Below are 14619 nucleotides of genomic sequence, written 5' to 3' on the forward strand. Positions count from 1 at the left end.
TCGTGGCCTCCAAAGCTGCCCAGCTGGATGCCAAGGCTCCCTTGTGCCCCCTCCTACCCCGATGCCATGGCCCCCTGTGCCCCCTCCCACCCTAAAGCTGGGGCTCACCCTGTGCCCCTTCCCACCCTAAAGCCGTGCCCCCTGTGCCCCTTCCCACCCTAAAGCCGTGTCCCCTGTGCCCCTTCCCACCCTAAAGCTGGGCTCACCCTGTGCCCCTTCCCACCCTAAAGCTGTGCCCATCCTGTGCCCCTTCCCACCCTAAAGCTGGGCTCATCCTGTGCCCCTTCCCACCATAAAGCTGTGCCCCCTTCCACCCTAAAGCCATGCTTCTTTGCCCCTTCCCACCCTAAAGCCGTGCCCCCTGTGCCCCTTCCCACCCTAAAGCCGTGCCCCCTGTGCCCCCTCTCCACGCAGCCTTTCCCGGTTTGGGTGCCCTGTTTGATCTTTATCAGTTCAGACGATGACGCAGCCTCTGCCGGTTATCTGAAACCCCTCGGAATCGGGATAATTCCCGCTGGATTCTCGCGTCTTCCTTCCCTCGATTTCCCTCTGCAGCAGCCCCGCTCCGTGTCCCACGCACGGCTCTGTGCAGGGCGCCCTGTCCCCATCAGGAGCGCACACAGGTGCTGGCGTGGCCCTGCCCCCCTCACCTGCCCAGGTGAGCACACCTGAGTGTGACGGGCAGCCCCGGCCGCCAATGGGTGCGGAGCAGGAAAGGCTGTGGCCACCAATGGGTGCCTGGGACAGCCCCTGGCAGGGCTGGAAAGGGCCGGAAATCCCAGTTGGCCCAGTGGGAGCGGGGCTGTGGTGCTGGGAGAGATGCGGGGCAAGGACGATGAGTACGATTATCTCTTCAAAGGTGCGTCTGCTGCCCGTGCCCGCCGTGCCCGTGCCCGGTCTGAGCCCGCTGCGGGCACCCCCGGCGTGGGACGGGAGCTGGGGCTTGGACTGGGATAGAGCACTCAGCTCCCAGTTCATAGAGGGGGGCTTGGACTGGGATAGAGCACTCAGCTCCCAGTTCATGGTGGGGGCTTGGACTGGGATAGAGCACTCAGCTCCCAGTTCATGGTGGGGGCTTGGACTGGGATAGAGCACTCAGCTCCCAGTTCATGGTGAGGCTTGGACTGGGATAGAGCACTCAGCTCCCAGTTCATGGTGGGGCTTGGACTGGGATAGAGCACTCAGCTCCCAGTTCATAGAAAGGGGCTTGGACTGGGATGGAGCACTCAGCTCCCAGTTCATAGAGGGGGGCTTGGACTGGGATAGAGCACTCAATTCCCAGTTCATAGAAAGGGGCTTGGACTGGGATAGAGCACTCAGCTCCCAGTTCATGGTGAGGCTTGGACTGGGATAGAGCACTCAGCTCCCAGTTCATGGTGGGGCTTGGACTGGGATAGAGCACTCAGCTCCCAGTTCAATGGTGGGGGTTTGGACTGGGATAGAGCACTCAGCTCCCAGTTCATAGAAAGGGGCTTGGACTGGGATAGAGCACTCAGCTCCCAGTTCATAGAAAGGGGCTTGGACTGGGATAGAGCACTCAGCTCCCAGTTCATGGTGGGGCTTGGACTGGGATAGAACACTCAGCTCCCAGTTCATGGTGAGGCTTGGACTGGGATAGAGCACTCAGCTCCCAGTTCATAGAGGGGGGCTTGGACTGGGATAGAGCACTCAGCTCCCAGTTCATAGAGGGGGGCTTGGACTGGGATAGAGCACTCAGCTCCCAGTTCATGCTGGGGGCTTGGACTGGGATGGAGCACTCAGCTCCCAGTTCATAGAAAGGGGCTTGGACTGGGATAGAGCACTCAGCTCCCAGTTCATGGTGAGGCTTGGACTGGGATAGAGCACTCAGCTCCCAGTTCATAGAGGGGGGCTTGGACTGGGATAGAGCACTCAGCTCCCAGTTCATGGTGGGGCTTGGACTGGGATAGAGCACTCAGCTCCCAGTTCATAGAGTAGGGCTTGGACTGGGATAGAGCACTCAGCTCCCAGTTCATGCTGGGGGCTTGGACTGGGATAGAGCACTCAGCTCCCAGTTCATAGAGGGGGGCTTGGACTGGGATAGAGCACTCAGCTCCCAGTTCATAGAGGGGGGCTTGGACTGGGATAGAGCACTCAGCTCCCAGTTCATAGAAAGGGGCTTGGACTGGGATAGAGCACTCAGCTCCCAGTTCATGGTGGGGCTTGGACTGGGATAGAGCACTCAGCTCCCAGTTCATGGTGGGGCTTGGACTGGGATAGAACACTCAGCTCCCAGTTCATGGTGGGGGTTTGGACTGGGATAGAGCACTCAGCTCCCAGTTCATGGGATGGGATGGGGGGGTTTGTTGTGGTGTTCCAGTGAGCTCTGAAGGAGGGTGGGTGCTGGTGAGGCTGAGGTGTGGCCATGGCGGGGTGGCTGTGACCGTGGCGGGGTGGCTGTGGCCAGGGCAGGGTGGCTGTGACCGTGGCGGGGTGGCTGTGACCGTGGCAGGGTGGCTGTGGCCATGGCCAGGGCAGGGTGGCTGTAGCCATGGCTGTGACCATGGCAGGGTAGCTGTGACTGTGGCAGGGTGGCTGTGACCATGGTTGTGACCATGGCAGGGTGACTGTGGCTGTGACTGTGGCTGTGACCATGGCAGGGTGGCCACAGCCAGGGCAGGGTGCTGGGGAGGGCTGCTCCGTGGGGCTCTGTGGGTGCTGTGTCACCCCCTGAGCACCCATGGGTGCTCTGCTCTGCGGCGCTGGGTGAAGGGAGCACAGCTGAGAGCCGAGTGCTCTCCCCCAGGAGAGGAACCCCAGCTGCAGAGCAGGGAGAGCACCCAGGGATCCTTCCTGGTGCTGGTCATGCTCTGACCTCTCTGCTGTGCCCAGGGAGGGTGGGGGACAGGGACAGGCTCTTGGAGACACCACACTGGCATTTCTGCCTGGCACCCCCATCCTGTGCATGCCATGCGCTCTGCTGGGGCCAAAGCAGTGCTGGGGAAGCAAAGGGACATCTTGGCAATGCCACAGCCTCTTGAACCATAAAACCCAGGGTGTGAGCTCACCTGTGAGTCAGCCTACCCACACGGGCCTGCCTGCAAGGCCCTGAGTAATTCCAGCCAGCGCCAGGACGTAATTCCAGCCCCTGGCTCCCTGCACACCTCCCCTGGCTGCTGCCCAGGAAAATCCTCCTGCCTGGAGTTACTCTGGCACCTGCTTGGGGGAAGCTCTGGTGCTGAGTGGTGCCTGGAGTGGGATGCCCAGGCAGGAGCTCTCCCAGCTGCTTTGTTCTGCGTTTCCCAGCCGGTGCTGTGCCAGCTGAGGGGCCTTCAGCACATGCTGCTCCTGTGTCTGTGCATCCCCTGTTGTTCTTCCCCTGGGAGCAGCTCACCACAGGCTCTTCGTGCCCCTCCTGGGTCTCAGGGTGGTCTCTGGAGCCCTTAAAAGAAAAGGAGAACTCAGTTTTTAATGCAAGGGCAGCTCATCCCTTCCAAAGCAGGAGCAAAGTCAAATGGAAACGCAATGTCCAGGGGCTTGGAGCTGGGCTAGTGCTCCCAGGGTCCAGCAGAGAAAAGGCAGAAAAGGGAGATGGGCACAGCTGGAAGCAGCATTAAATCCCCAGTTGCACTGAAATGGGAGCATCAGCAAAGCACAATTGCAGCTGTGCAAGGTCCCTTCCTGTGCTGCTGGAGGGTGGCTGAGGAGCAGCTCTGGCCATGGCTGCTCCTCACAGCCTTCCTTGCAGCCCTGTGAGGAGCTCCAGGCTGTTTCCATCCCTGCAGGGAGGACACAAAGTGCCAAATGCTCTTGTGCCTGGGCTAGAGGGTGCTGCTCCAGCTCCTGAAGCCATCCAAGCTCGGGGACAGGGGGCTCATCACCCCCACAGGCTGCAGCACCCACCCTGCATGCCTGGTGTGGCCCCAAGCCCTCTGGAGCCTGCCTTGGAGCGTGGTGGCACTGCCAGGATGGGCCCTGTGGCAGTTGGGCTGGGGAAGCAGCAATTTCCTGTCGGTAAAAAACCGAGCTCGCATCAAAACTTCGAGGCAGGGAAAGTGCTAACGAACCTGGCCTGCGTTTCCTGCTGCCTTCTCCAGGGTGATCCAGGTTGCCATGGTCCTCTCAGACCTCCCTGCAGTGGGCAGCAGCTGAGAATTGTCCCCAGCAGCTGGGAAAAGGGTGAGGGGGAGATTCTGCTCCACTCTGGTGAGGTCTCCCAGCACAGGAAAGGTGTGGAGCTCCATGAAGAAGTTGAGGAGGCCACAGAGATGCTCCAAGGGCTGGAGCCAGGCTGGGGGAGCTGGGGATATTCAGCCTGCAGGAGAAAAGGCTCTGGGAATGCCTCAGAGCCCCTTCCAGGGCCTAAACGGGCTCCAAGGGAGCTGGAGAGGGACTTTGGATAAGGGATGGAGTGATAGGACAAGGGGGAATCCTTCCTGCTGCCAGAGGGCAGGGATGGATGGGATTTTGGGAGGGTGGGGAGGCCCTGGCACAGAGAAGCTGAGGAAATGTCCATGGTCAGGCTGGACATGGCTTGGAGCATGGGATGGTGAACCAAGGGGTGGAACAAGGTGGGGTTTACTGTCCCAGCCACCCCAAGCATTCTGTGCTGCAGTGGAGGGGCTGCCCCTGGCTCCTTCTCTGGCTGTCCTGGCACACTGCAGTGCTCCCACAGAGCTGCTCCAGTTCCTGCTGGGTTTCCTGGCACCAGCCTGAGGGTTTTGTCAGCTGCACTGGTGGAGGCTTTGCACCATGCAGGGGAGCCACAGCTACGAGCTGGAGCTGGGGGAAGGAGTTATCCAAGCCATGGAGCTGCTGCTTCCACAGGGCCCATCCTGGCAGTGCCACCACGCTCCAAGGCAGGCTCCAGAGGGCTTGGGGCCACACCAGGCATGCAGGGTGGGTGCTGCAGCCTGTGGGGGTGATGAGCCCCTGTCTCCAAGCTTGGATGGCTTCAGGAGCTGGAGCAGCACCCCCTAGCCCAGGCACAGAAGCATTTGGCACTTTGTGTCCTCCCTGCAGGGATGGAAACAGCCTGGAGCTCATCACAGGGCTGCAAGGAAGGGTGTGAGGAGCAGCCATGGCCAGAGCTGCTCCTCAGCCACCCTCCAGCAGCACAGGAAGGGACCTTGCACAGCTGCAATTGTGCTTTGCTGGTGCTCCCATTTCAGTGCAACTGGGGATCTAATGCTGCTTCCAGCTGTGCCAATCTCCCTTTTCTGCCTTTTCTCTGCTGGACCCTGGGAGCACCAGCTCTGAGTGCACATGGGCAATGAGCAGGATAGGCAGTAAAGGAATTAAAAAGGAACTTAAAAAAATAACCCCAAAACCTGTTGAGTCATAAACTGAACAAACTTGACTGGGGAGGTGTGTGATAAAGCTCCCCAAAGCCTGTTTCACCAGGTTTTACAGGAACCAAGCCTGATCTGGGACAGGCACAAAATGCATTTAACCCACACCCAGGGACTCCCCAGCTGATGGGCTGGAGCAGCAGCAGCAGCAGAGGAGGATGCTCCCTTTCAAACCACGTCTCCAAGTCCTGCAGTGTCCCCTCAGGGGTGGCAAGAAGGGCCCCAGCTCTGCCTGGCTCTCCCTGCACAGTCCTGACCCTGCTTTTCTGCCCATTTTGGGTACATCAGTGCATATCCTCAGTGCTTTCCCATCCCAGAGGGGGAGGGAAAGGAGGGTAGAGTTAGGCATTCCTGGAGTTAAATTTTGTAACAATGCTTTTTCAGGTCATGGATTTCAGAGAGAGGAATTTGTTTTATTTTTAGGGTTGTGTTTTGTTTTTTGGGGGGGTGCATCTAACCCCTCCACTTGTGGTGGTAACTTCCCAGTGATGGCAGGGATTTTCTCAAGGGGGATTTTCTCAAGGGGGATTTACAGGCAGCAGTGCTGCTGCTGGCAGGACTGGAGGCAGCTCCTCCTGGGTGAGATGGAGGTGAGGGGATAGATGGGGGGCATTCCCATCCCTGCCGGGATGTGGGTTCCCCTTTCCTGGCAGAGCTGACACTGTGCTTGTGCCCACCCAGTTGTGCTCATCGGGGACTCAGGGGTGGGCAAGAGCAACCTGCTGTCCCGCTTCACCCGCAACGAGTTCAACCTGGAGAGCAAGAGCACCATCGGGGTGGAGTTTGCCACCAGGAGCATCCAGGTGTGTGGTGGTGTTTGCAGGGGTCTTGGGATGAGGGAAGAGATGAGAATGTTGACTCCGTGTTTCAGAAGGCTTGATTTATTGATAGATGTTCTTATTTATATGTATTTTTATATTCTGTGTATTCTTATTTATATATTCTATTTATTGATGTATACTTTTAGTATAGTTTTAATATAATATATATTTTACTATATATAAAGTGTATATATACTTTATATATAATATATATAATATATATTTATATTATTATATAATAATATATTATTATATATTTATATTATTATATATATCATATATTATATATTATATATATTATATATTATATATTATATAATATATATTATATTATTATATATTTATATATAATATATAAAATATATATTATATAATATGCTATAAATCTATATATAGTATTATATAATATATCATATTATATTAGATATATTATATATATTATATTTTATATTTTATTTTCATATACTATATATTATAGTATTATATATATAATATCTATTATATATATTATATCATTTTGTTATATATATATATTATATTAAAACGATACTAAAAGAATAGAAGAAAGGATTTCATCAGAAATCTAGTTAAGAATAGAAAAAGAAAAATGAATAACAAAGGCTTGTGGCTTGGACAGAGAGTCCGAGCCAGCTGGGCTGTGATTGGCCATTAATTAGAGACAACCACATAAGACCAATCCCAGATGCACCTGTTGCATTCCACAGCAGCAGATAACCATTGCTTACATGTTGTTCCTGAGGCCTCTCAGCTTCTCAGGAGGAAAAACCCTAAGGAAAGGATTTTTCGTGAAACGTGTCTGTGACCTAGGTGGACAACAAGACAGTGAAGGCTCAGATCTGGGACACGGCCGGGCAGGAGCGTTACCGCGCCATCACCTCCGCGTGAGTCTCCTTCTCCATCCCCTGGAGCCCTTGCCTGGGGCTCTGCTGTGACCCTGTGCCCTCCCTGTCCCCTCCCTGTGATGGTGTTCACAGGGGTCCGAGCACGAGGGAAGAGACGAGGATCTGACTCCATGTTTCAGAAGGCTGATTTATTATTTTATGAGATATATTATATTAAAACTATACTAAAAGAATTCAAGAAAGGATTTTATCAGAAGGCTGGCTAAGAATAGAAAAAGACAGAATGATAACAAAGGCTTGTGGGTCTGATAGAGTCTGAGCCAGCTGGGCTGTGATTGGCCATTAATTAGAAACAACCCCATGAGCCCAATCCCAGATGCACCTGTTGCATTCCACAGCAGCAGATAACCATTGGGTACATTTTGTTCCTGAGGCCTCTCAGCTTCTCAAGAGGAACAATCCTAAGGAAAGGATTTTTGATCAAAGATGTTTGCGACACCCAGGTACTACCGAGGGGCAGTGGGAGCTCTGCTGGTCTATGACATTGCCAAGTACCTGACGTACGAGAACGCAGAGCGCTGGCTGAAGGAGCTGCAGGACCACGCTGATGCCAACATTGTCATCATGCTGGTGGGCAACAAGAGTGACCTGAGGCACCTGAGGGCCGTGCCCACCGATGAGGCCAGGAGCTTTGCAGGTATCTTCCCGTTGTCATCATATTCCAAGGGTTCCATACTGATAGAGTTTCGTACCTCCTTCACGTTTCTTGTGGGCATCTCCTCTAGGCACTGACTTTACCTTGTTCACTGACTTTACCTTGTTCCCACCAGCCAACTGACTCCAGTCCCCTCAAAAACCACTCCACTCTTTTATAACACTCTTCTTACTGGCTACGGGTGTAGCCTGTTAAAATCAGGCCTGCTCTAACCTTTAATAATTAACCCAGCTGCAACTCTTTAGGGGGTAAGATTGCTTTCTATCCTACCTTTATTTGCTTTCTATACTCCCTTTATTTGCTTTCTATACTCCCTTTATTTGCTTTCTATACTCCCTTTATTTGCTTTCTATACTCCCTTTATTTCCTTATGTTCTATCCCCCTACATCTTTCCCCATCCTGTGCAGCCCCTCCCTGTAACCCCCCAGCAAAGGGAAAAGCTGTGGCTCCTCCACGGAAAGAGATGGGAGCAGGGGCTGGGGGGGCTCTGGCCTTTGGGAAGCCCCAAGGAGGGGACAGGGGACATGAGGGATTTGGGGGTGAGGGCAGGGATGAGGTGCTGAGGGTATTTGGGAGCCAGGGCCAGCACTGGGGACCCCCTCGAGGTGCCCCTGGCATGGCTGGGCCCTTCCCTGCTCCAGTGTGGGGCTGGTGGCTGCATGGCCCAGCCTGGGGCCGTGCCACCACTGCATGGGTGGGACAGCAGCAATCCCCAGGGCACTGGGACAGACTGGCCCTTCCCCTTGGCCCTTCCTCGCTCCATTCCCATCTGGCTGGAGATGCTGGCACCCAGCTGAGCTCACGCTGCTCTTGCAGAGAAGCACGGGCTGTCCTTCCTTGAGACGTCCGCTCTGGATTCCACCAACGTGGAGACAGCTTTCCACAACATCCTCTCGGGTAAGGGGCAGCCAGGAAAGGGAGGGACAGCAGCAGGGATGGCTTTGGTCCTTGTGCCCTCTCAGGACAGCCCCTGGGGGCCTGGGTGGGGTCTGGGTTGGAATCCTGCCCCTCTTCTTGGGGAGAGGTGGGAGCTGTGTGTTTGGGGAGGGTGTGATGGTGTTCACAGGGGTCCTAGGATGAGGGAAGAGATGAAGATCTGACTCCATGTTTCAGGAGGCTTGATTTATTATTTTATGATATGTATTACATTAAAACTATACTAAAAGAATAGAAGAAAGGATTTCATCAGAAATCTAGTTAAGAATAGAAAAAGAAAAATGAATAACAAAGGCTTGTGGCTTGGACAGAGAGTCCGAGCCAGCTGGGCTGTGATTGGCCATTAATTAGAAACATCCACATGAGCCCAATCCCAGATCCACCTGTTGCATTCCACAGCAGCAGATAACCATTGGGTACATTTTGTTCCTGAGGCCTCTCAGCTTCTCAGGAGGAGAAATCCTAAGGAAAGGATTTTCCATAAAAGATGCCTGTGACGGGAGGGAGCAGATCCCCCACTGAAATACTTATATAAAGAGCTTTTTCCCCTTCCCCTCTCTCTCTCTGGCAGAGATCTACCACATCGTGTCGCAGAGGCAGATCACAGGACAGCCCGAGTCTGAGTTTGGCCCCTCCACCTCCATCGAGCCCATCCAGGTGCTGCCCACGCAGCAGGAGGGCAGGCAGGCCCCGTGCTGCCAGAACATCTGAGCCCCTGGGCTGCCCCCAGCGTGCCCCCCCAGCACACGGGGGCATCGTGTCCCAGCCAGCCTGCAGCCCTGGGCAGGGCACTGAGCTCTGCCTGCTGCTGTGGGCACCGGCCCCCTGCCCTTGTGCTGCTCTGCCTGTGTTTGTGTAGGACCCACAAAACAGAGGGAGGCAAAGCAGCAGGGTGTTTCCCCTCTCTCCATGCCAGCCCCTGTGTCCCTGCTCCTGTTAGCCCTGCAGGCACACTCACTGGGTGGCACTGAACAAGCCCAAACTTGGTGAGTCCCTGTTTGGTGACACCCTGGGTGTGGAGGGGACACTGCGTGCATCCTTCTCCTGCCTGCTGAAGCCAGCAGTGATGAGTCCTGTAGTGCCCTGTCCCTGCATCCCTGAGAGTGATTTTCCCCCCCAGCAAAGGGAAAAGCTGTGGCTTCTCCACAGAAAGAGATGGGAGCAGGGGCTGGGGGGGCTCTGGCCTTTGGGAAGCCCCAAGGAGGGGACAGCAGGGATTTGGGGGTGAGGGCAGGGATGGGTGTGGAGGGGACACTGGCTGCACCCTTCTCCTGCCTGCTGAAGCCAGCAGTGATGAGTCCTGCAGTGCCCAGCCCTGCATCCCTGAGAGCTGGGAGTGCCTCTGGGTGCTGCTGCTGGGGCCAGCCAGGGAGGGCTGTGGGCAAAGGGAAAAGCTGTGGCTCCTCCATGGAAAGGGATGGGAGCAGGGGCTGGGGGGGGATCTGGCCTTTGGGAAGCCCCAGGGAGGGGACAGCAGGGATTTGGGGGTGAGGGCAGGGATGAGGTGCTGAGGGCAGGCACATGGTCCCTCTGCACAGCTCCCTGTGGGCTGGGAGCCAGGGCCAGCACTGGGGACCCCCTTGAGGTCCCCCTGGCATGGCTGGGCCCTTCCCTGCTCCAGTGTGGGGCTGGTGGCTGCGTGGCCCAGCCTGGGGACGTGCCACCACTGCATGGGGTGCCTGCTGCAGCAGCAGGTGGCAGTGGCATTGTCCCCTGCCTGGGGGACAGCAGCAATCCCCCAGGGTGGGCATCCCCCAGGGCACTGGGACAGGCCCTGCTGAGCCCCGTGCTGCTGTCAGGGTGATTGGCAGGTGTCAATCAAAGGGGTGCATGTAGGAAGGCCTGCCCATTGACCCAGTACTGGGAGTGTGGCCCCTGTCAGGGGGGTTTTGGGGCATCTTTCTCTCCACAGCTGCCCCCAGTCTCTGCTTGGGGCACACTCACTTGGCTGTGCCAGTAGGATCCGGGCCACGGGATTCCCCTTGGGGCATGAATTGTCAATGAAACACAAAATTGAGGCAAAATCCCCAAATAAAGCTGCTGTTGAAACCTTTTCTCTCTCTGCCAGGCGTCTCCTTGAGGCAAGAGCAGTGCCAGCCCCACGTGGGGCAGCTGGGAAACATCCCCAGGCAATGGAGGATGAGGAGGGCTGGGAGGAAGACATGGCTGTGTCCTGCTGGGAGGCCAGAGGGGGAAGAGCTTGAAATTCAGGATTAAAACAGGTTGGATCCTGCTGCCAGCACAGGGATGCACAAAATGGGGCTCAGAAGCAGCCCCACCATAGGGGTGCCCCTTTTTATCCACCCAGTGCAGCCACCCCAGCCCTGGCAGCGCCTTCACCTGGGCTCCAGCCCTGGCACTGTCCCTGCACCATGGCACACTGCCCCTCCAGAGGCAGCCTCAGCCCTGGGCTGGCTCTGCTGTAAAACCCTGGCCCCAGCTTGGATGGTGCCTGTGCTTTACCCCCATGCCCACCTCGGCTGGAAAAGCCCTGGAAACGTGCAGGAAAAGTGGGAAAAAAGTGCCAAGCACCACCTCCTCCCACACCATCTGCCCACAGCAAAGCACAGTGCCAAGAGGTGATGTCAGCCCCAGGGGCTGGAGAGGTGGGCACAGGGGCAGGGATGCTGCTCCACAAAGGGACAGGGCTGTGCCAAGTGTCCCTCGGGCCCCACTGTCATGAGATGTGCCATCAGCCAGGCACTGGCAGGGACACAGCGCTGCTGAGCTCATTTATGGCACTTTTGGGTTCAGCAACTCAGTTTTGTTCCGGGCTTTGCAGTTTTTGGGTGTTTTCTGCTGGGATGAAGACGTGGGAAGGGTGAAATGTGGCACAGGGGTGGCTCACAGACGTGGGGCCTGCTGGCCCCAGCTCTGGGAGAAGCAGCTGCCTCATCATCTCACAGGTGCTCTAATGAACCCCAAGAAGTGCTGCCAAAAGCAGGGGACTGGTGGGAGATGCAGGAGGGGTGGCAGAGGGAGGTCCAGCCCCACCGCCCTGGAGCTCAGCCCAGCAGGGCCTTGTTCCCAACCACTGCTCCTGGCCCTTCCTAAAGCGTGAACAGACACAAATCAAGAGCAGACACCAAGTTTCTTAAGTAATAATACTTTAATAAAATTAAGTTCTTAATGTAATTTAGCACATTTAATACATTAACCCTTTCCCTTCTTTGTTTTCTACAAGTTGTGCAACATCATTATTTTAATTTTATTTTATTTTAATTTTTTTTTTTCCTTCTCCCATTATACTATATGCCTCAAAACTCAGACAACAAGCCTAACTCTACTTCTATGTTCGGTTATATCTCTCTCTCTCAGGCCTTTATTTTTGCCAGAGAGATGAAAATACCTGGATGGAACATGTGATCGGTTTCCAATAGTAACAATCCCGACTACAGGTTTCCTATGATGTTAAAAGAAAAGAGGAAAAAAAAACCCAAAAAAAACAAAAAAAAACCACACAAAAAAAAAAAACCAACAAACAAAAATAAAGCAAACACAAAATAAAAATACTAGGGAATGGACTTTGAATGGAAGGGGCACGGAGCTGGCAGTGCCAGGGGGCTCCGTGCCCAGCTGGCTCAGCATGAGGTGGGAGAAGCGTGGGGCAGGAGCTGTGCCAGCCCCAGAGCCCAGGGAGAGCGGGCACACACCCACTTGTGCATCATCAGCCTGGGGAGAGGAAGCCAACGTGGTGCTGTGCAAGCAAAGCCATGAAGGGCTGGGCAGGGCGTGGGGGAGATCAGCTCTGCAGGGACCCCGTGGCCTGGGGCTCATTTGAGTGGGGAATCCCACAGGAGCTGCTCTGCCACAGTCCCAGGGCAGCAGCTGCAGCCTGGGGGTCTTTGATACCAGGGCAGAGCCAGGGGAAGCCCTCTGCAGCAGCACAGGGATGCTCTGGGCATCCCTGGGCATTTCCTTGGCTTGCCTGGGGCTGGGATCAGAGCTGGCTCTGCCAGAGCTGCCAGCCCTTGTGCCCGTTGCCTTTCATGTTTGCTTAAACACTGCTTTCTAACTCAGGAGCAAATCCCATACTGCAAAACAGGATCCAGCCCCTGGTCTTTTGTTTTCACCCTTTTTTTTTATGATTATCTTGAACAGGATTCATAAAGAAAAAGGAAAAAAGGAATGCTGATGGTTTCACAGATAAGCAAGAACAGCTTGTGAGCACATCTTGAGCCCCAGCTCCTGGGAGCCTGGAGCAGATCTCAGTGGCCACACCACACTGCTACCTCTCACTGCTCCTTTTCTCTGCAAGTTGTTCCAAAAGCATCATCATAAGCCCAGAAAGCACATCCTGCTGTCAGCAACCCGGTGCCACCATTGGAGGGGGACTTCATTTTCACACAGAGTAGTGGAACTACTCCAGATTTTACATTAGTGTCACTTTACTGGGGGTGACTTTCAATTTGCTCCATTAGCAGCCCTGAAGCGATGCTGGAGCAGATCCAGCAGGGATGCTGCAGCTTGCCAGGGCTGCAGAGACTCCAGATTCCAGCAGAGTAACCCACTGGAACAGGGGAGTCACAGGGGGAGGGAGGCAGGAGCTGCCCAACCTCTGGCATGGGCAAACCAAAATCTGCCCAGCTGAATTTTCCACTGGGTCAACTGACAGCAGAACATGACTTCAAGTTTCTACAGGATGTGAAAAACCCACACTAAAACACAGAGATTGCTCCCTAACATCCTAGAAAGGGTTTTGGAAGAACCAGCCCGTGCTGGCTCTGCTGCCACCAAGGGCACCTGGCTGGGGCTCGCAGGGGTGGGATGGAGCCACTGTGGCACACAAGTGACAATAAAGTGCATCCACTCTCCAGCCCAGGGCACCACTGCACAATGTCCATCACTGACGCTTCTTCAAGTATCAAATTAAAAAAAAAAAACAACAAAAAAATGAGGTAAAACCAAACTGAAAGAGCAAACAGGCTGCCTCGCCACCCGGGCAGGGAAGGACCAGGCGCTTGATTCACCGAGCGTGAACCCCCCAGAAGTGCAGGAGCCATCCTGCCCTGCCTCCCAAAACACCCCAGCACCAAGGAGGGTCCCAGGGGAGGGATATCTCAGATTCACAGTGCTATTTATACTCAGAAACCGAATGAGAACTGTCTTCATTCCTGTCCTGACCTATTGCATGGCTTTGCTGAGTGATGAATGCTGGTAAAGGCCCCCCCAGCCCCCCGAGGCAGGCAGGGGGCAAGGGGAGGCCACCGTGCTTCTCAAGGCATCTGTGTGGATGCTCCCAAGCTGCAGGAGATCCGTGGGTTTGCTACAGCTGAGCCACAGCTCAGAGGAGAGGAGGCAAAGGCTAAACCCAGAGGGAAGCAACTTCCAAGGGGGTTTTCTTTGCTCATGACAACGTTGCCTTGTGGATGTTTCCTTTCTGAGTTCTCTCCTTCAAGCAGAGATTTTGGTGCAGTGAAAAGCATCACCAGTGCTCCAGAGAGAAGTGCTGGCCTCTCTGTGGAGTGAATGGAGCAGCTGGCAGGGGTATGGGCCACGTCCTGCCCCAGTGCTGGTGCCAGGGGTTCAGCATCTGAACCCATCTGCCATCGCATCACCCCCTGCCTGCTGCCAGCTCCAGGAGCCCTTGCTCCTGCCCTCAGCACTGCAGGGACTCAGATCCATCCACACCATGCTGTGCTGGCTAAGAACAGCCTTCAGCCTCCTCTGTGCTCCTGCAGCCAAAACCAGGCAGGTGCCACGAGCGTCACTGTGCCCTGAGCAGGACAGTGCCAGGGCAGCTGCCAGGAAGCAAAGCTGTGGGATCAGGGGTGTGGTGGCCCCTCAGGGCTGTGAGAAGGCCAGCAGGAGCTTTTCCACACATCTCACAGCAGCTCCAATGCTCAAAGCTGATGTTTGGGGGCAAAGAAACACCCAACAAACCCAATCTCCTGGAAGATGCCGCGTGTGAAGCAATGAGCTCATCTCGAGGTGCACAGCACCGGGGTGAGAGAGAACCAAGAAAAAGAAAGAA

At 55.0% G+C, this 14619-nt stretch overlaps 1 protein-coding gene across 1 annotated transcript; it reads left to right on the forward strand.

Moving 5' to 3' along the window:
* The first annotated feature begins 819 nt into the window (after window positions 1-819).
* LOC129132200 (ras-related protein Rab-11A-like) lies at window positions 820-9598 on the forward strand. The gene is made up of 6 exons (XM_077191891.1): window positions 820-859; window positions 5991-6112; window positions 6959-7032; window positions 7497-7690; window positions 8526-8606; window positions 9217-9598. The coding sequence occupies exons 1-6, from the start codon at window positions 820-822 to the stop codon at window positions 9354-9356; spliced, it is 651 nt and encodes a 216-aa protein (XP_077048006.1). The 3' UTR covers window positions 9357-9598.
* The last annotated feature ends 5021 nt before the right edge of the window (window positions 9599-14619 follow it).

This window comes from Agelaius phoeniceus, chromosome 31 (genome assembly GCF_051311805.1).
Source record: "Agelaius phoeniceus isolate bAgePho1 chromosome 31, bAgePho1.hap1, whole genome shotgun sequence".
Classification (NCBI taxonomy): domain Eukaryota; kingdom Metazoa; phylum Chordata; class Aves; order Passeriformes; family Icteridae; genus Agelaius; species Agelaius phoeniceus.

What these genes read in the sequence shown, in the direction of transcription:
- LOC129132200 (XM_077191891.1), top strand. Translation starts at nt 820, where the DNA reads ATGCGGGGCAAGGACGATGAGTACGATTATCTCTTCAAAG. An exon ending in TACCGCGCCATCACCTCCGC is followed by an intron (nt 7,033 to 7,496) that starts GTGAGTCTCCTT and finishes TGCGACACCCAG; the next exon opens with GTACTACCGAGGGGCAGTGG. An exon ending in TTTCCACAACATCCTCTCGG is followed by an intron (nt 8,607 to 9,216) that starts GTAAGGGGCAGC and finishes TCTCTCTGGCAG; the next exon opens with AGATCTACCACATCGTGTCG.